At 42.4% G+C, this 20,045-nt stretch overlaps 1 protein-coding gene across 3 annotated transcripts in view; it reads right to left on the bottom strand.

Annotated features, from left to right (window-relative positions):
* Window positions 1-1,435: 1,435 nt before the first annotated feature.
* Window positions 1,436-20,045, bottom strand: part of ttc17 (tetratricopeptide repeat domain 17) — a 147,724-nt gene continuing 129,114 nt past the window's right edge. For all 3 annotated transcript variants that reach the window (XM_072466614.1, XM_072466615.1, XM_072466616.1), the window contains 5 exons: window positions 18,661-18,820; window positions 16,515-16,598; window positions 14,723-14,842; window positions 4,803-4,946; window positions 1,436-1,942 (listed from right to left, as the gene is read on the bottom strand). In XM_072466614.1, the coding sequence (XP_072322715.1) occupies window positions 1,811-1,942; window positions 4,803-4,946; window positions 14,723-14,842; window positions 16,515-16,598; window positions 18,661-18,820 (640 nt within the window). In that variant the 3' untranslated portion in view covers window positions 1,436-1,810. The remainder of the gene's footprint in view (window positions 1,943-4,802; window positions 4,947-14,722; window positions 14,843-16,514; window positions 16,599-18,660; window positions 18,821-20,045) is intronic.

The raw sequence follows: 20,045 nt of genomic DNA, 5'->3' as shown, positions 1-20,045 counted from the left end.
CTCATCTCACTTCAGGAAGGTTGCTTTGCCATTGGGAATGCAGCTTGGGTAACCGTGGGCCTTACCACAACAATTTCCCACCCATCAATATTGATATACGGTGTGGTTTAATAGCCAGTGAGATTTTTGCCCCTTCATTTTCCAGGTGAATAGTTAGCTTTGATAGAAAACTGTGCAAGCTTTAATGGTCGATTAAGAGCACCACCTGCAGGAAAGGCAATTTGGAGAGAAATTGAGGAAAATTTAAGCATTGCAATGCCAATGAAGTGTAGTCAATAATAAAGTTTGTTAACACAACTTAACAGGACGTACTCTTCAGGCAACACGCGGGAAGAATTATGAACGATAAAATGCTATTCAACGTCTATTATGTATAGGAGCATCCTATCTGGCTGCATCACAGCCTGGTATGGCAACTGCTCGGCCCAAGACCGCAAGAAACTTCAGAGAGTTGTGAACACCGCCCAGTCCATCACACGAACCCGCCTCCCATCCATTGACTCTATCTACACCTCCTGCTGCCTTGGGAAAGTGGGCAGCATAATCAAAGACCCCTCCCACCCAGCTTACTCACTAGTCCAACTTCTTCCATCAGGCAAGAGATACAAAAGTCTGAGAACACGCACGAACAGATTCAAAAACAGCTTCTTCCCCGCTGTTACCAGACTCCTAAATGACCCTCTTATGGACTGACCTCATTAACACTACACCCTGTATGCTTCATCCGATGCCGGTGTCTATGTATTTACATTGTGTACCTTGTGTTGCCCTATTATGCATTTTCTTTTCTTTTCGTGTACTAAATGATCTATTTGAGCTGCTCGCAGAAAAATACTTTTCACTGTGCCTCAGTACACGTGACAATAAACAAATCCAATGGAGGTAACTCAAATATATTGGAAAGGCCTTTTGGTCAGATTGGTTCTATCCAGTTAACTATTACCAGCTCGTGAGTTGTTAAATAATAAATTTCCACAAATTCAGGACAATTAAGAAATTGGGAACACAATTGGATTTTGCAACCAAGTTATTGCTCACTTTTGAGCAGATTATAGTATTTGAAAACCAATCATGAACATATTATATTTGATCAGTGAACTATCTGTAGAGGTATAGATTTGGGCTTTGTACCAATAAAACAATTTACACAGAAAACATGCAGCTGTCAATTCTGCATGGTCATTTTGTGTGCAGCAACTCATTGTGAAAATCAAAGCGTTTATAAAATTACTTGCAGTGAGGCCCGAAGCTGCATTTCTGAATTTTAGATTTTGAAGCGGGTGGTATAATTTGTCATTTTATTCCTACTGAATGGGATCTATTTCCATTAAAAACATGAACAGGTTTTAGTTTTGTGTCATGAGCAGCACCTAATGGATTTTACAAGTATTACACAACAGTTGTACAAAGAATACAAAATGAATAAAGCCTTGAGTCATTGAGAAATTATTTATTGTTCCACCTTCACACAGGTCCCCATTATTGCCCACAAGGATTTAGAATTGCAGTTTCCTGACTTGATCTGCATACACAAAACAGTCTGAAAACCATTTAAAGTTTTGTACATTACCATTTGAAATACAAAATTAATACCACTGTAATTTGTTTTTAATGTAAATTTATTTTTCTGTCCTGTAGTTATATTAAGGTGTGATAGTTACAATATTCTTTTAAAGCTTTGTTCCATAGCTCATTTCATGTTCCATCTACTAAATTGTCACAAATGAACCCCCCCCTCAATTAAACTAGGTGTACCATTTTAAATGGTCTGAAGCATGGATAATTGTGTCTGATGCTTAAGGTGTCACGCTCATGGAGAGCGTCTCTCCTTCTTCATTAACAAGTGGCACTGGATTGTGCGAAGACGATCTTTAGCTGGTGCAAACTCCGGCTGCAGCTTCAGGGTGGACTCGTACCATTGCATTGCTTTCTCGTAGTCTTCCTGCGAGGAAGATGAGACAACTTTTAACACCTCGAGAACGCGGAATCATCTCTTCACACTATTGAGACGACTATGTTTAAATGCACCAGGGACTATGCTGCCCTCTGATTTATCAGCAAATTCAGATTTTTCAGCCCTACCATTTGTACCATGGGATAGCCTCTCCAACCGCCACGTTTCACCAGGTCCATTCCCAGGCCCTTTGTTAAATCCCTGAACACTGGCTGAACAATACAACAATGCCTTGCATTTATACAGCCCCTTTAATGTAACAGAATATCCCAAGGTGCGTCACAAGAGCCTCATAGAACAGAATTTGATATTGAGCCGTGTAAGAAGACATCAGAGCAGACATCCAAAAGCTTGGTCAAAGATGTGGGTTTTAACGAGCATCTTATAAGAGGAAGAGAAGCGGAGGGGTTTAGGAAAATTAGGACCTTTGGCAGCTGAAGTCACAGCCAGCAATAGCGGAGCAATTAAAATTGGGGGTGCTCAAAAGGCTAGAGTTAGAGGAAAGTACATATCTGAGGGATGTGGGGCTGGAGCAGATTAGAGATGGGCAAAGTAATGGGAGGATTTGAAAACCAGGATGAGAATTTTAAAATCAAGGCCATGCTTAACCGGGAGCCAATGTAGGTCAGCGTGCAACAGGGATGATAGGTGGATGAAATTTGTTGAGTGAGCAGTAGAGTTTACAGAGATGAGAAAGTGGGAGGGTGTTGAATAGTCAAGTGTGAAGCTAACAAAACTAACAGATGAGGGTTTCAGCAGCAGATGAGCTGAGGTGGTGATGAGGTAGAAATAAGTGGTCATAGAAATGGTGCGTATAAATGGTTGGAGGTTCATCTTTATCTCAATTAGGATATTGGGAATAGTCTGCTTCAGCCTCAGATAGATGTCAGAGGGAGGGTTGATGTCTGTAGCTAGGGAACGGGGTTTGTACAGAGTCTTAGGTCCTCCCAAAATTTAACTGGAGGAAGTGTTTTACTCATCCAGTGCTGGATGTTGGACAAACTGTTTGATCATTTCAAGATTGTGGAGGAGTTGAGAAATAGGCAATGATGAGGTAGAGTTGAATGCCATCAGCATGCTTTTGGATGATGTCATCAAGGAGCATATAGATAAATAGGACAGATCCTTGGGGGATATCAGAGGGAATAGTTCAGGAGCTGGAAGAGAAGCCATGGGAGGTGATTCTGTGGCTATGGTTCGACAGAGAAGAATTAAACCAGACAAATCCAGTACCACTCAGCGGGATGACTGTAGTTGGAAGTGGATGTATAGTTAACCGTGTCATAAAGGCTGCAGGACAGGTAGGAAATGGGGGTTATTCACATTTGTCACAGTCACACAGAACCTCATTTGCAATTTCACAACTAATCTCTGCAGGGTTGAACTTATTATAAGCAACTTATATCTTCAGTCCGCGAACTTCTTCCAGCTAAAATGTTTGCAGTAAGAATCTGCACTGATCCAGCGATTCCTATCCTGATGTGGAGCAATGGTTGGTCCAATTCTACTCAAATACTCTCTTGTGTCACAACTGTTTACTGTCTTGGCATAAGTGCCATCTCTCACTCCAACTTGGGAAATCTAATTTACTGTGTGCTCTGCTTCCAGCTTTTATTTATCACTCAGCCTTACACGGTCCCTTCACCGCCATTTCCTTCCTGGATGCGCTACTTTATTTCTGGTACCAAGCTTGCAGGGCATCACGCAACTACCTATGTTATGCTTCTCACCACCCTTCTTTCAAGAACTCCTTTCTTTTCTCCTAGTTTCATCATCAAATTTGTGATGATGGCTCCACTTTCTATACCAGAACATAGAGGCTCCTAGCAGAACATTCCCTCTCAGAGATCATGTGTACTCCTTTTTGTAGAGTCCTGCCCTTACTCTGTCTTGCAAGGCTCCCCCCTTGTCTCCACCTTTCATCTCACCAGTTGCTGCATTCATCAAATCATCTGTCATCACCTCATCCCACTTTTTGGAGGCATCATTCTCTCTGCAGTAGCCTTAAGTTCACTTTCATCTCCCAACGCTCCCATCTATCGTTTCCCTGGTGTCTTCCTGTACGACCACAGTGGATAAACTTGCTTATTTAGATTCCTCCCAAGACTGCTAATAATTTTTTGTTTGAAACACCGATTTATGCACATTTCCTGTTTGCTGCTCACTGTTTGAGCTCCTCGATACTGGGGAGGTAGATTAGGTGAACGCTTTGTGTCTGTTCCAAGTGTTACCTTATCCTTTCAATGGTTCAGTCATCCCCTTCTAACCTCCTACATGTCCCAGCCAGGCTCAATGCAATGATAATTAAGTTCAGCATCCCATCTTTGACACTCTGGTTTCCATGATAATGCTATTCACTTAAGACATTTGCTGTCATCTCCACTTACTTCGTGGCAGAGGTTACTCATAAAGTGGGGTAAAAGCTGTCAGTTATTGGCAGGAGGGAAACTGGTATTTCATGCTGCAGTTTGCTTGGAAGCTACATATCGACACATGTTCTTCAAGGTTTTTGATATTTTCAAAAATTGGATTGCATTCACATTGATGATCTTAACCTAGAGCTATGCTGTGGGTTTCCCTAAAGTGCAATATGTTACCTCAAAGCAGAAATTGCAGCATAATTAAATAAATCTCCAAGTTTCCCAATGCAAAAGTGAAAAGTGTAATGTGGTAAATCAAGTACATACAAAAAGATTCACTAACATGCTAGATCCTCAAATATCTGCATGCTTCGAAAGAGAGATTGTGTCTCAACACATAAATTGAAGCCATTTGAAACCAAAGTAAGTAGAAATTCAGCCAAACCAATAGGCCATGAAAGGTAGTCGAACCAATCTGGGCAACTTACCATTGCCACGTAGACGTTAGCCAAGGTAAAGTGATTGACGACAAAATGTGGAGCGATTTCCACTGCCATAGTCGCGACGATGATTGCATCATCCCATAGCTTTGCATTGTGAAAAATATTTGCCAAGCTAATGAGAGGTACATCCTGCTCAAAACAAAATACATATTAGCGAAGGAATCGATGAGAAGTTTCAGTTCAGTTTACTGCTTCGCATTGTTAGATTTGAGCTGCGGCATCATAAGACAGCTTGCAAATTTGAATATCAAAGACACAGTCTACAAAACTAAGGGAAATACCAACACAAAAGCAAAATGCTGCAGATATTGGAATAAAAACAGGAAATACTAGAGATAGACAAAGAGAAGTAGGTTTCAGGTTGATTACCTTTTGTTTGAACAGACTATGAATATTGAAATAACTTTTGGTTTTTCAAATTGCACACTTCAATTGAGCTTGATACAGTTTTATAATAATAATCTTTTATTGTCACAAGTAGGCTGACATCAACACTGCAATGAAGTTCATAGAATTTACAGTGCAGAAGGAGGCCATTCGGCCCATCGAGTCTGCACCGGCTCTTGGAAAGAGCACCCTACCCAAGTTCAGCACCTCCATCCTATCCCCATAACCCAGTAACCCCACCCAACACTAAGGGCAATTTTGGACACTAAGGGCAATTTATCATGACCAATCCACCTAACCCGCACATCTTTGGACTGTGGGAGGAAACCCACGCACACACGGGGAGGATGTGCAGACTCCGCACAGACAGTGACCCAAGCCGGAATCGAACCTGGGACCCTGGAGCTGTGAAGCAATTGTGCTAGCCACAATGCTACCGTGCTGGCCTCAAGTTACTGTGAAAAGCCCCTAGTTACCACATTCCAGTGCCTGTTCGGGTACACAGAGGGAGAATTCAGAATTCTCAGCTGGTTCGGGAAGTGAACGCGCGCTGCTGGCCTTGTTCTGCATCACAAACCAGCCGTCTAGCCCACTGAGCTAAATAGCAAGATTCTCAACAAGTGAAAGTACGTGAAGCACCTATGATTCTTTTCCGTCTTTCTCACCGTTGCCTCCATTTTCTCCCCCCACCCCCCTCCAATCCATTCTCTTGGTTTCTTTGCCCTGCACGCTTCTCTAAATTTGCAATCCTTTTTTAAGCATCATCTCCCCCTTTGGTCCCCACCTCACCTTCGGTTATTGTTTGTCACTTTTTCTGTGGCCTTTTGATCTCTCATTAACTCTGCTTCGATGTCCTCTGTTCTGGTCATGGAATTTTTTTCGAAAGAATCTACTGTCTCAGGCACACAACCTCAGTTATAAAAGATGTATCTGCTGTGGTCCCAGCAATGTTCCAGTTGGAATCAAGAAACATCACGAGGCGGGCGAAAGAATTCTTCAGGCTTAAACTTTGCCGAGTCTGGAAGACTGGTAAAAGTTGCTGACTGGTCAAAACCCACCAAAAACAAAAAAAGTTTTCTCCAGCCCTCCATGCTTCGGAATGTTAACTAGTTTGAAGGTGAAGTTGGCTTTGCATACAGGGCAATGAAGAAGCTTACAGGAGTTTTTGTTTAAAGATTGGATCAAGTAAGCTTGTGGGCAGCTTTTTGTGTTAGGCTGCATCATGTCTATCTGTGCCTTAAAGGCACCATCAAGACATAGTGAAAAAGAAAACGCAACAAAAACAAATTCAGTATTCATATTTTCTTCATCACCCTTGCTATTGTAACTCCAAAAACACTTTATGTTCTGGCTTGGAAGGCATTTTAAAATTTGGTAATGTTGCTTTGAAATTAGTATAGATTAAAAAAATTCATTCGTAAAAGTCAGGCTGGCTGATAAATTGGAGACACCAAACGTACACTGAGTGGCAGTTTTGGAAAACCTGTTCAGTCTACAATCTGCGTGACCCCGCGCTTCCAGTCACCTGCCATTCTAATTCTCTTCCTTGCTCCCTCGCTGTCCTTAGTCTGCCACCGTGTTCCACTTACAAGCTCAAGCACAAGGAGCAGTCGCTCATTTTTCGATTTGGCACATCATAGCCATCTGGACCCGACATCAGAGCTCATCAATTTTAGGTGGCAACGCTCTGTCCCGATCTAGCTGTGTGTGTATGTTTTTGCTGGTTCTGTTTTTCTCATTTCTTTCTTAATCCCTATACTTTGTGTTTGGACCGCTGCTATTCAGACATCGCACCTCATTTGGGCACACCTGTTGTTTCTTTACCCTAATCCATTTCCACTCGGCCCCTCTTTGAACCATTTAATCCCTCCAGCCCTCCACCACAAATACCTTCCCTTCTGTAGTTCCCTTTTCCCTCCACTCCCCACATCTACCCTCCCCCTTCTTCTGCTCAAAATCTATTAAATTTCTAACTTTCATCCATTCTGATGAAAGATCAAAGGCCAGAAAAGTGTGTCTGTTTTTCTCTCCACAGATGCTGCCCAACCCGCTGAGTATTTCCACCATTTTCTGTTTTTGTTTTGAAGTATATGTGAAAAGTTGGGAATCTGGATTTCTCCAGTCTTTGAACCTTCAAAAAGGATGAAATCAACCAGGAATATTGTTCCTTGAAGAAATGCACCCCTGAATCTTATTGGACAGATGATTATTTCTCATTTCATTCATTTCATTTCATTTTCAATTGGGGGCTGGTTTAGCACAGGGCTAAATCGCTGGCTTTGAAAGCAGACCAAGGCAGGTCAGCAGCACGGTTCAATTCCCGTACCAGCCTCCCCGAACAGGCGCCGGAATGTGGCGACTAGGGACTTTTCACAGTAACTTCATTGAAGCCTACTTGTGACGATAAGCGATTATCATCATTGACTGCAGAAGATGGTAGAAACCTTGAGTGAAAAAGTCAACACACAAGGTAAAGTAATACTGAATAGTAACAGGGCACGAGGTCAGTGTTGATAAAAACTGAAAGTGCTGGATAAACTCAGCAGGTCTTGCAGCAGCTGTGGAGACGGACAAGAAAATGAAAATCGCTTGTCACAAGTAGGCTTCAAATGAAGTTGTGCTAAACCAGTTAACGTTTTGGATCTAAATGGTCCTTCTAAGTGTACAGAATTACATAGTTGGAAGAGAGGCAGAGGAGGAGGGGCAGAGGAGGAGAGCATGGATAGGTCAGGGCAAAGGACATATTGAAAAATATGTCATGGACAGAAGACAGAGGGGAGTGTTAGCAGTGCCATTAAGGGATGGGGAGTGCTAATGGTGGCAAAAGGTGAGATAGCAGAATGTGTTAATGGGAGCAGCTGAACAGTAAGGAGAGGTGGCCATGTGGGGGTGGGGGAGTGGGGTAGTGATGGGGCAACTAGGGAGCTGAAAAACAACCAACTTTAGAGAGTGGGGTGAGGAGTTTACTGCCTAAAATTGGTGAGCTCAATGTTGAGTCTAGAAAGCTGTAACGTGCCTGATCAGATGAGGTGCTGTTCTTCCAGTTTGCGTTGGCCATCACTGCAACATTGCAGCAGGCCAAGGACGGACATGTGGCTTGAGAGCAAGATGCTGAGTTGAAATGGCAAGTGACAGGAAAGTTGGGATCATACTTACGGGTGAAGCAAAGGTGTTCCAAAAAGCAGTCTGCGTTTAGTCTCCCCGAGTTAGAGGAGACCGCATGGGAGCAGCGAATACAATAGGCCAAATTAAAGGAGGTGCAAGTGAAATGTTGCTTCACCTGAAAGGAGCGTTTAGGCCCTTGGACAGTAAGGGGGGAGGGGGTAAAGGGGTAGGTTTTTACTTAAGATTTCCAGCATCCCAGTGTTTTCCTTTACTAGAGAGGTCAGTGATTCAGGTTGCAAGGGAGCCTTGCACATGAAGGGTGTGTACATATCTACTTAAACATCGATCATTGTTCTTTTACGTGCATTAAAAATAGAAAAGCATATTGGCATTTTTCATTTTATTCTGCATCCTACCAACTTTGTGTATAAAACATGGTAAACTGAGAAATCAAGGCAATTCAACATGATTTCAGTCCGGCCCTGCCCCAAATCGGGTTTACGGAATTTAACCATTTGAAGTCAAGAAAGTATTGGGTGTGAGGGAGAGAAGAGAACATTGTAACTATACTGCAACAGGTACACTACTTAGTATTCACCTAACATTTATTATTTTACTAAATTTTTAGTCACCCTTGAAGAGAATATGCCAAACAAGGTACCATCTCATCTGTCTTGTAACATTTACAAAAGCTAATCTAGAGATACTGCTGCACAATTCAGTTGTTGTTCTGGCTTAAATTGCAAATTACGTTTACATGTACATTTTCTAACAATTATTGGAAAAATGGTTCAAAGAACTTGATTTTTATATTGCTTGCAATACTGGATGTTATTTGTCTAAATGGAAGATTAAGTGAATGATAGAGGGAATTAAAGTGCACACTGAAAAATAAATCTAATGTTTTAAGTACCAACAAGGTAACTTGAACAGTTTTAAAAATAGAAACAAGCTTGCAAACCTTATAAATTACTGAGTATCTAATCAATCCAGGGCTTATTCTGAGAAACAGATGTTTCTAATAAAGTGTACCTTGACTTTCAAAGAATCTTTGATAAAGCACTACTTAAGAGATATCTCCACAAACTAAAATTAACAGGTACCAAGGGTAAAAATACGAATGTAGATCAGCAGTATGACTAAATGGAAGAAAGCATAGAATAGCTTGTAAAAGGAGCCATGTTCTAATGGAGCAGTATTGAATGGGATGGTCCCATTCTTGGTATACAAAAAAATTGCAATTTTAATACAGTTATACAAATTGACCGAATCAGAGGAAATGGGAAATGGTGGCATCATGTGTATGTCACTGGATTAGTAATGATCTGGGGGACATAGGCTCAAATCTCACACTTGGTGGAATTTAAATTCAATTAATAAATCTGTAATGGGGCAGCACAGTGGCGGTGGTTAGCATTGCTGCATCATGCCACCGACGACCCGGGTTCGATCCCGGTCCTGGGTCACTGTCCGTGTGGAGTTTGCGTATTCTCCTGATGTCTGCGTGGATTTCACCTCCACTAACCCAAAAATGTGCAGGATAGGTGGACTGGCCATGCTAAATTGCCCCTTATAAATAAATAATGGAATTGAAAGCTATTCTCAGCAAGTGACCATGACAACTATCACTAATTGTTGTAAAAACCCATCTGGTTCACTAATGTCCTTTAGGGAAGGAAATTGGCCCCCTTACCTTTTCTAGCCTACACCTGACTCCAGACCCATAGAAATCTTGTTGACTCTTAACTGCCCTCTGAAAGTGCTCTAGCAAGCCATTCAGTTCAAGGGCAATTGGAGATGAGCAACAAATGCTGGTCTTGCAAGGTGAGCAGCCTTCTTGAACCTCAATCCCGGAGGTGTAGGTACATATTTGTGGGCGTGTTGTTAAGAAAAGTTGTATTGGAGAACATTAGAAATAAGGTATAGTTTTAAGTGTGTTCAATTTAATGTTTCTGTATCTGGAAGGGCAATATCTAGAGTTAGATTCATGCTGAACAAAGGTGTTTGTATGTGTGAAGGTTGGTTGGTCAATAGGACTTTAAACTAGAGATTGGGGGGAAAGGGAAAGTCAGGGAACCAAGAGGTGAAGTAATCAGTGGGAAGCGTAGTTGCTTAGGAATACAAAAATGCAGGAAAAGACAGAACTCAGGAGAGGTTACGATAGTCCCCATCCCACAAAATATGACACAGTGTATGGAAAGGCTCAGTAAACTAAGGTCCACCACACTAAGAGAACAAAAAGGGACGGTCAATAGAGAATTAAAGGTGCTATATTTAAATGCACGCAGTGTACGGAACAAGGTAGATGAGCTTGTGGCCCAGATTGTGACTGGCAGGTATGATGTGGTAGGCATCACAGAGACGTGGTTGCAGGGGGTTCAGGACTGGCATTTAAACATCCAGGGATTCACAACCTATCGAAAAGACAGAGGGGTGGGCAGAGGGGACGGGGTTGCCTTGTTAATTAGGAATGAAATTAAATCAATAGCACTAAACGACATAGGGTCAGATGATGTGGAGTCTGTGTGGGTAGAGTTGAGGAACCACAAAGGCAAAAAAACCATAATGGGAGTTACGTACAGGCCTCCTAACAGTGGTCAGGACCAGGGGCACAAAATGCACCACGAAATAGAAAGTGCATGTCAGAAAGGCAAGGTCACAGTGATCATGGGGGACTTCAATATGCAGGTGGACTGGGTAAATAATGCTGCCAGTGGACCCAAGGAAAGATAATTCATTGAATGTTTACAGGAGGGCTTTTTGGAACAGCTTGTGATGGAGCCCACGAGGGAACAGGCCATTCTGGACTTAGTGTTATGTGATGAGCCAGACTTGATGAAAGATCTTTAAATAAGGGAACACTTAGGAGGCAGTGATCATAATATGGTAGAATTCAATCTGCAATTTGAAAGAAGGTAGAATCAGATGTAAAGGTGTTACAGTTAAATAAAGGTAACTACAGGGGCACGAGGGAGGAACTGATGAAAATCGACTGGGAACAGAGCCTAGTGGGAAAGACAGTAGAACAGCAATGGCAGGAGTTTCTGGGAGTAATTGAGGACACAGTACAGAGGTTCATCCCAAAGAAAAGAAAGGTTATCAGAGAGGGGATTAGGCAGCCATGGCTGACAAAGGAAGTTAGGGAATGCATCAAAGCAAAAGAGAAAGCCTATAATGTGGCAAAGAGTAGCGGGAAGTCAGGAGATTGGGAAGGCTACAAAAACAAACAGAGGATAACAAAGAGAGAAATAAGGAAAGAGAGGATCAAATATGAAGGTAGGCTAGCCAGTAACATTAGGAATGATAGTAAAAGTTTCTTTAAATACATTAAAAACAAACGGGAGGCAAAAGTAGACATTGGGCCGCTCCAAAATGACGCTGGTAACCTAGTGATGGGAGATAAGGAAATAGCTGAGGAACTAAATAAGTACTTGGCGTCAGTCTTCACAGTAGAAGACATGAGTAATATCCCAACAATTCAGGAGAGTCAGGGGGCAGAGTTGAATATGGTAGCCATCACAAAGGTGAAAGTGCTAGAGAAACTAAGAGGTCTAAAAATTGATAAATCTCCGGGCCCAGATGGGCTACATCCTAGAGTTCTAAAGGAGATAGCTGAAGAAATAGGGGAGGCGTTAGTTATGATCTTTCAAAAGTCACTGGAGTCAGGGAAAGTCCCAGAGGATTGGAAAATCGCTGTTGTAACCACCCTGTTCAAGAAGGGAACAAGGAAAAAGATGGAAAATTATAGGCTAATTAGCCTAACCTCGGTTGTTGGCAAGATTCTAGAATCCATTGTTGAGGATGAGATTTCTAAATTCTTGGAAGTGCAGGGTCGGATTACGACAAGTCAGCATGGATTTAGTAAGGGGAGGTCGTGCCTGACAAACCTGTTAGAGTTCTTTGAAGAGATAACAAATAGGTTAGACCAAGGAGAGCCAATGGATGTTATCTATCCTGACTTCCAAAAGGCCTTTGATAAGGTGCCTCACGGGAGACTGCTGAGTAAAATAAGGGCCCATGGTATTCGAGGCAAGGTACTAACATGGATTGACGATTGGCTGTCAGGCAGAAGGCAGAGAGTTGGGATAAAAGGTTCTTTTTCGGAATGGCAACCGGTGACGAGTGGTGTCCCGCAGGGTTCAGTGTTGGGGCCACAGCTGTTCTCTTTATATATTAACGATCTAGAAGACGGGTCTGGGGGCATTCTGGCTAAGTTTGCCGATGATACAAAGATAGGTGGAGGGGCAGGTAGTATTGAGGAGGTGGGGAGGCTGCAGAAAGATTTAGACAGTTTAGGAGAGTGGTCCAAGAAATGGCTGATGAAATTCAACGTGGGCAAGTGCAAGGTCTTGCACTTTGGAAAAAAGAATAGAGGCATGGACTATTTTCTAAACAGTGACAAAATTCATAATGCTGAAGTACAAAGGGACTTGGGAGTCCTCGTCCAGGATTCTCTAAAGGTAAACTTGCAGGTTGAGTCCGTAATTAAGAAAGCAAATGCAATGTTGTCATTTATCACAAGAGGCTTGGAATATAAAAGCAGGGATGTACTTCTGAAGCTTTATAAAACATTAGTTAGGCCCCATTTAGAATACTGTGAGCAATTTTGGGCCCCACACCTCAGGAAGGACATACTGGCACTGGAGCAGGTCCAGCGGAGATTCACACGGATGATCCCAGGAACGGTAGGCCTAACATACGATGAACGTCTGAGGATCCTGGGATTATATTCATTGGAGTTTAGGAGGTTGAGGGGAGATCTAATAGAAACTTACAAGATAATGAATGGCTTAGATAGGGTGGACGTAGGGAAGTTGTTTCCATTAGCAGGGGAGACTAGGACCCGGGGGCACAGCCTTAGAATAAAAGGGAGTCACTTTAGAACAGAGATGAGGAGAAATGTCTTCAGCCAGAGTGGTGGGTCTGTGGAATTAATTGCCACAGAGAGCGGTGGAGGCGGGGACGTTGAGTGCCTTTAAGACAGAAGTTGATAAATTCTTGATTTCTCGAGGAATTAAGGGCTATGGAGAGAGAGCGGGTAAATGGAGTTGAAATCAGCCATGATTGAATGGTGGAGTGGACTCGATGGTCCGAATGGCCTTACTTCCGCTCCTATGTCTTATGGTTCCATTCCAACTGGGTTTCTATTGTCTTAGAGAGGGCTACGGTGGGAAGAATAAAAAAAGGCATTGCTTAGCAACTGGGGCCTTGTAAGCAAGAGAAACATTTAAGTTTTAGTTAGCTTATTTGATTGCAGTTTGGAGACAGGATATCGGGGAGTGACCATCTCTCAACTCTACCAGGAAAAAGACTGGACAGGATGGGAGCCGCAAAGAGGCAAGCTTCCTAAAGTACAAGTTGCACTCAATAGCCAGGGAATTGGGACAGAAAGTGTGTTTACGACAACTGGATTTAAGTGAACAGGATCCAAGATATTGTTCAGAAGAATTAAAGAATAAGAATCAAAATATCCTCAGTTAAATAGACAATTGCATTAACCAGACATAAAATGGGACAGCAGCCTTCAAAGGTAAATCAAATGTCTGATGCCATTTCAATACTGTCTGAAAATCAAGAGTTAAAGCAGTGGTGAGAAGTTTGCACAGCAGTCAAGACAAAGAAATCCTAAAGAGGTCGGTGTGAAGTCCTGGACTGGATATACGGTTAAAAGTTGAGCGGAAGACCTGGGTGGGAGAGGGGAAGGTTTCAGATATTTACCAGGAGCTTTCGGAGGCGGAGGAAACATCGATGGAGGAGCTCAAGGGCAAGGGGGAGGACGAGCTAGGAGGAGAGATAGAGTCGGGTGTATGGGCGAACGCTCTAAGCAGTGGCAATAAACAAATAAATCGCACTGAAAAACTGAACAGTCTGAAGGGGCTAAATGGTCTCATCCCCTGTTCTTCATCTTTCTTTGATCACTAATTGCAATGAGGTGTGGTACAGATCAGATGCACCAGGCTTGGGTTAGACTGCACCTGATACAAAACTACTTATTTAGCCTGTTTTTCTTCTGGCCTCAGTGCATCCAAGGTCGTCATCCCTAGTTAAGGATGAGGACAACTCGAAAGGATGGACCACATCTGCAACAGAACCTTTTTCTGGTTGCTGATCACATTGAAGGAACTCAGCTGTGTGCGGTGACATGATCTTATATGCCATGTCAGCACAAAGAAGAACAAAAGTGAAATCAAAAGCGCATCTCCAAAACCTACTTGCTAAGGAAAGGTATAGACCATATATTTTTCTCGCATCACCGTAAAAAGAAGAATGGATTAGAAATACTATGTACACTGAATGGTTGAATACAGGTACACCAAAAGAAGAATAGAAGATGCATTATCTACTCTACTGTCCAAGATTATGTTCAGCTCAAACTAAAATACGCTTGATAATGCTTCATTAACGGTTCTCACCTTCATGTGGTGAGGTGCATGGTGCAAAGCTTGACGTAGACAATCAATAGCTTTCTTTCCTTGACCTCTAACCCTCCAATACAGCGCAGCCATACTTGAAATTACCCAGGATGTTTGATTCTGTTGAAATATAAATTATAAAAGTGAGGCGACAAAACATTTTGAAAGGGAAAATGCTCAAAACCCTTGGTTCTCATTCTATCGCTCAAAAATTCAACTTTAAGACCATTTTGTTTCCATAAATATCTCTTTGAGCACTGATGGATTTGCGCAAGTGTGTTGGGCTGTATTCAGATAAAAATGTTATCCTACTGGTCTGCAAAGAAACATGAAAATGAATATTTAAAGTTATTAAAAAGTACTCTAATCAAGAGATTGAGGTATGCAAGAAATGCCAGGATGGCTTGCTTTAAGTTTCCACATAGCTGCCTACTAGTATAATGTGAAGATCAGAAATTACCATGAAAAATCCCACATCCGGCATTATTTTGCAACATAATGATGAATTTTGGCAGAGGGAATGAAGTGTGGCAACACAGACTAATGACATAATTCTAAAATATGCGCAGGAACAGAGGATGTGGGGATGCATGCGCTTTGATCTTATGATGGTGGCAGGTCATATTGAGGGTGTGGTTAGCAAAGCATACGGGACCCTGGGCTTCAAATAGAGGCATTGGGTACAAAAACAGGGAAGTTTTGCTGAACCTTTATAAGGCTCAGGTTAGGTCACGACAAGAGTATTGTTTCCCCTTTGTCGCTCCCCACTGCCCACGAGGATGGTGCCTGCGGAAACAATCAATGAATTCAAAATGAAACTGGATGGGCACTTGAAGGAAATAAATTTACAGGGCTATGGGGTTAGAGCGGAAAAGTGGGACTGACTGGTTTCGTCCATTGGGAGCCAGCATGAACTCCATGGGCCAAATGGCCTCCATTTGTGCCGCAGATGATTCTATGACTCTGTGTGCACTGACTTTCAATCATTCTACTGTCTCATAGCCAAGGTTTGTGTTCAAACCAAGGTTTGTGTCCAATTAAGACATCTTTTTGGCAACATAATAATAATAATAATCTTTATTGTCACAAGTAGGCTTACACTAACATCGCAATGAAGTTACTGTGAAAACCCCGAGTCGCCACAGTCCGGCACCTCTTCGGGTACACAGAGGGACACTTTAGAATGTCCAAATTACCCAACAGCGCGTCTTTCGGCACCAGTGGGAGGAAACCGGAGCACCCGGAGGCAACCCATGCTGACACAGTGAGAACGTGCAGACTCCGCAGACAGTTAGCCAGCCGGGAATTGAACCTGGGACCCTGGCTCTGTGAAGCTACAGTGCTAACCACTGTTCTACCATGCTGCTCACGGTGGTGGGGTACTTTGTATTCCAGTGGTGAGCTGCTGCAACAGGGTCAAGAGAATCAAGGCCAACAAGTGGTTAAGCAGCAGGGATACAGTACGTTTTCCCTGCACTTTAGCTTTTATTCATGATTGGTATAGATCTGGGGCTGGATTCTCTGCCCCACCACTTTTCTTCCCCGACCCGCCGGCAGGACACTCTGTTACGCCGGCCGGTCAATGGGGTTTCCCATTGTGGGGCAGCCCCATGCCGTCGGGAAACCCCCGGGCGCCGGCATAACGGAGAATCCCGCCGGCGGAGAATCCCGCCTCTGAAATTGGTTCTACAACTTACTAGATACTCAACAGAATACAGACATACTTGGGTGACTGGCAACTGAAACTTCGATGTTACACTTCGACTAGAACTGCAATTCAAATTAAACTTACTTTTTCTAACACTTTGGCTATCCGTGTCCCAACCTGCTCAAAAGACTGGGGTGCATACTTCTCTTTGCCTAGATTCTGTAAAACCTATCAGAAAACAAAAAGAGAACCATTAATAACATTTTAATGTAAGGTGCCAATTCATGCTCATCACCTCTAGATTTTTCTGTCAATTATTGGTGCCCCCCGTTATCGATATTCTTGCCAGTGTAAACAGGGTTTTCTTCGCTTACTCTTATCAAAACCATTCATAGTTTTGAGCACTTGTTAATCACCCTTTACCCTTCTTTGTTCCAAAGCGAACAATCTCAGCTTCTCTCGTCTCTCCACATAACTGAAAGTTGAGAACCTAGTGCCTGAAGGAGAAGTACTGAACAAAATGACAACTTAAAATTCAGTGTTTAAAATTTAGATGAACGTTTCAAATTCCATATCTAACAGCTAACCACATTTATTGCCACATAGTTACATGAACGTGCCTGGTTCATGGTACTTGATCAGAAACAACTTTTACTTTTATAGGATAGGATTCCATACGATATATGGCACAGAATCAGGACATTCGGCCCAACCAGTCCATGCTGGTGTTGCTGCTCCACTTGAGCCGCCTCCCATCTTTTCTCATCTAAGTCTATCTGTTCCCTTCTCCCAAATATGCTTGACTAGATCCCCTTAAATGCATCTTTGCTCTTCACTTCAACTACTCCCTGTGGTAGCAAGTTCCACATTCTCACCACTCTTTAGGTGGAGACCCTTCTGCATTTAAGTTCGTTAATCAGGTCATTGCCCTCTCTACCCCATCCTAAATGATGCGCGTTTCACACACTATATCTGCAAAATGGATTCAATTTAAATTTAGGTTGTCCACGCCCATTTTTATTGATATGATCAATTCAATGTAAAACATAAGTGCACATGGATCAGATCATTTATAAACATTGTAAAATTTCTTCCTAATGCAAGTTTTAAACATGGCTAAACATAAGAAGGCCTCACATTGTTGGAACACTTCAGCATTAAATGATACACAGTAAAGAGGATAAACGAGAGCTATACCAAATGACACATATACAGAAAGGAGCATGCAGCAATGTATCACTGATCAAGAATCTGTACAGTAACTATCAAATAATGTTCCAATACCAATCTTTTACACTTTGGTGAAAACAGATCTGTCTCTAACTATTCCCAGAGTCCAATTTGCTGTTGCAGTGAATCAGTAAAAGCAAAGATGCTGCACAATATGTACCACAGGTTGGACGACCAAAAGCCAGTGAAAACAAGAATTGCCCAAAAATTGGACATTCCTGGAAATGTTCCATTTGATAGTTAATTAGCTGTCAGCTTCGCTTGCACCACACTGGTCTAGTTCCCGTGCTCAGAGGCCAGCCTGATTGAACTCTACAGAACGGAAATGTGTGCTGCCCTCTGTCGGTGAGGTTGCCATACTACATTGGTTCATGATTTCTACTCAAATGCGATGGGTGCCTGCATCCAGTTCATTCTGGAAATGGTTTGTTCAAAAAGGCAGAGCCTCCCGCGTACCGTGTTGGCGTGCCAACCCAGAATAAGCATGGGAAATTTGTGAAACCCTACTCCGAACACCATCCCAGGTGATCTGGCCATGAATGCAGGATGGAAGGCCAGGTCAATTCGCAGCTGACATGTAAAAGCACTTGGTGAGTTGAAAAACTGCAGACCCACTTTCAGCTTCCACTGCTCCCTGCCCAACTTGTTCCCTGCAACAGTTGGGTAAAGCAGATAGTGTGTGTTCGGCAATGCCGGAAGGAACTTGGACGTGGGGAGCCATTCTGGAGAAGTCTAATCGATTGTTTAGAACTTGTAACGGCCGCCCTTATGGTTCCTTGCCTTGGTGATCAATTTCTCATTGAAACTGGCCCAGGTTAGGCCACCTGATTTTATTACAGTCTAAAATGTGGGAAAATCCAAAATCCGGTGTAGTCTTGGTCCCGAGGATGCCAGATTTTAGACTTAGTGGAACTATTTTGACTCAGATAAGTTGGGATTTTAGTCACTTTGGCTGATCAATTTAACACTCTTAAGCATTAAGTTTGATTTAACAAATTTAATAATTACGAAAAAATCAAGTTTCATGATAGAGACGATTTCTTCCTGCTGTCCGACTTACCTCCTTCAATTGGCTTTCTCCAGTATAATGTATACTTAGCCGACTTGCCACACCATGCAAATGGTCTAAAGTGTGCATACTGGCAGGGAGGTTGGCATTGCAAACAGGCTCTACTGCTGGTTCTTGAAGAGAGGTGGCAAAGTCAATATGTTCTGTAATACTAGAATAAAAATGCAAAATACGTATCATGATAGGTCTTGGAAAATGGAGGGCCATTCAAATTTATTTTCAACGGTGATTATGGTGACACGGAAACCTATTTTCCCCACAGTGAATGTGATGAGATTTTGAGACACACTTTTGGCATTTTAATTTAATATCCTTACACATCGTGAAGAGGGTTTTTTTTGTTACTCTTTTAAGATTGGAATTTATTGCATTTATATCTTTTTCAATGGGTCCGGTTTTGAACAGAGCCAAGTCAGTTTATTTTGTGTGAAGGTGGATGACTATTTTACAACGATGTGGAGATGCTGCCGTCGGACTGGGGTGGGCACAGTAAGTCTTACAACACCAGGTTAAAGTCCAACAGGTTTATTTGGAAACACGAGCTTTCGGAGCGTAGCTCCTCCATCGGGTGAGCCCTGATGAAGGAGCTGCGCTCCGAAAGCTCGTGATTCCAAATAAACCTGTTGGACTTTAACCTGGTGTTGTAAGACTTCTTACTATTTTCCAAATCCTAACCAATTATTGTTTAAAAAATATTTTTCTTTCTCTGTCATCTCTGGTTCTTTTTCCAATCACTTTAAATCTTTGATCAACCCTTCAGCCACTGGAAGCAGTTTCTCCCTTTTTATTCTATCCAAGCCCTTCATTATTTTAAACACTTCTATCAAATCTCCTCTTGTCCTTCTCTGCCATAAGTGGAACAGGATTAGGCTGGATGGTCTTCTGGCACAGACATGATGGGCTGAATGGCCTCCTTCTTTGCGGTGCGTGCAAGTAACCGTAGTCCCTCGACCAGGGAACTGTTCTAGCAAATCTGCTCTCCACCCTCTCCAAAGCCTTTAAATCCATCCAGAATTAGCGTTTGGAACAGCTTCCTGGCTTTTGTAGTCTATCCCTCTATTTATAAAGGCCAGGATGTCAAATGCTTTATTATCTGCTTTGTTAACCTGTCCTTCCACTTTCAACAATTTGTGTACAAACCCCCCTTCTCTCCTTGCACCAACTTTAAAATCTGTCTTCATTCTTCCCACCAAATTGTTCACCTCTCATTTTTCCACATCACACTTCATCGGGTTTGTGTCTGTCTACATTCTCGCGAAGAATAATGGTATCTTGCTCGCTGTTCAACACACTTCCAAATTTGGATAATTTGCATTTTATGAAATTGTGCCCTATTGCTAAGTCATTGAGAAACACCAATAAAACAGTGAACCTTG

The sequence above is a fragment of the Scyliorhinus torazame genome, chromosome 10, assembly GCF_047496885.1.
Source record: "Scyliorhinus torazame isolate Kashiwa2021f chromosome 10, sScyTor2.1, whole genome shotgun sequence".
Lineage (NCBI taxonomy): Eukaryota > Metazoa > Chordata > Chondrichthyes > Carcharhiniformes > Scyliorhinidae > Scyliorhinus > Scyliorhinus torazame.
This window is presented reverse-complemented; position numbering and strand designations above follow the sequence as displayed.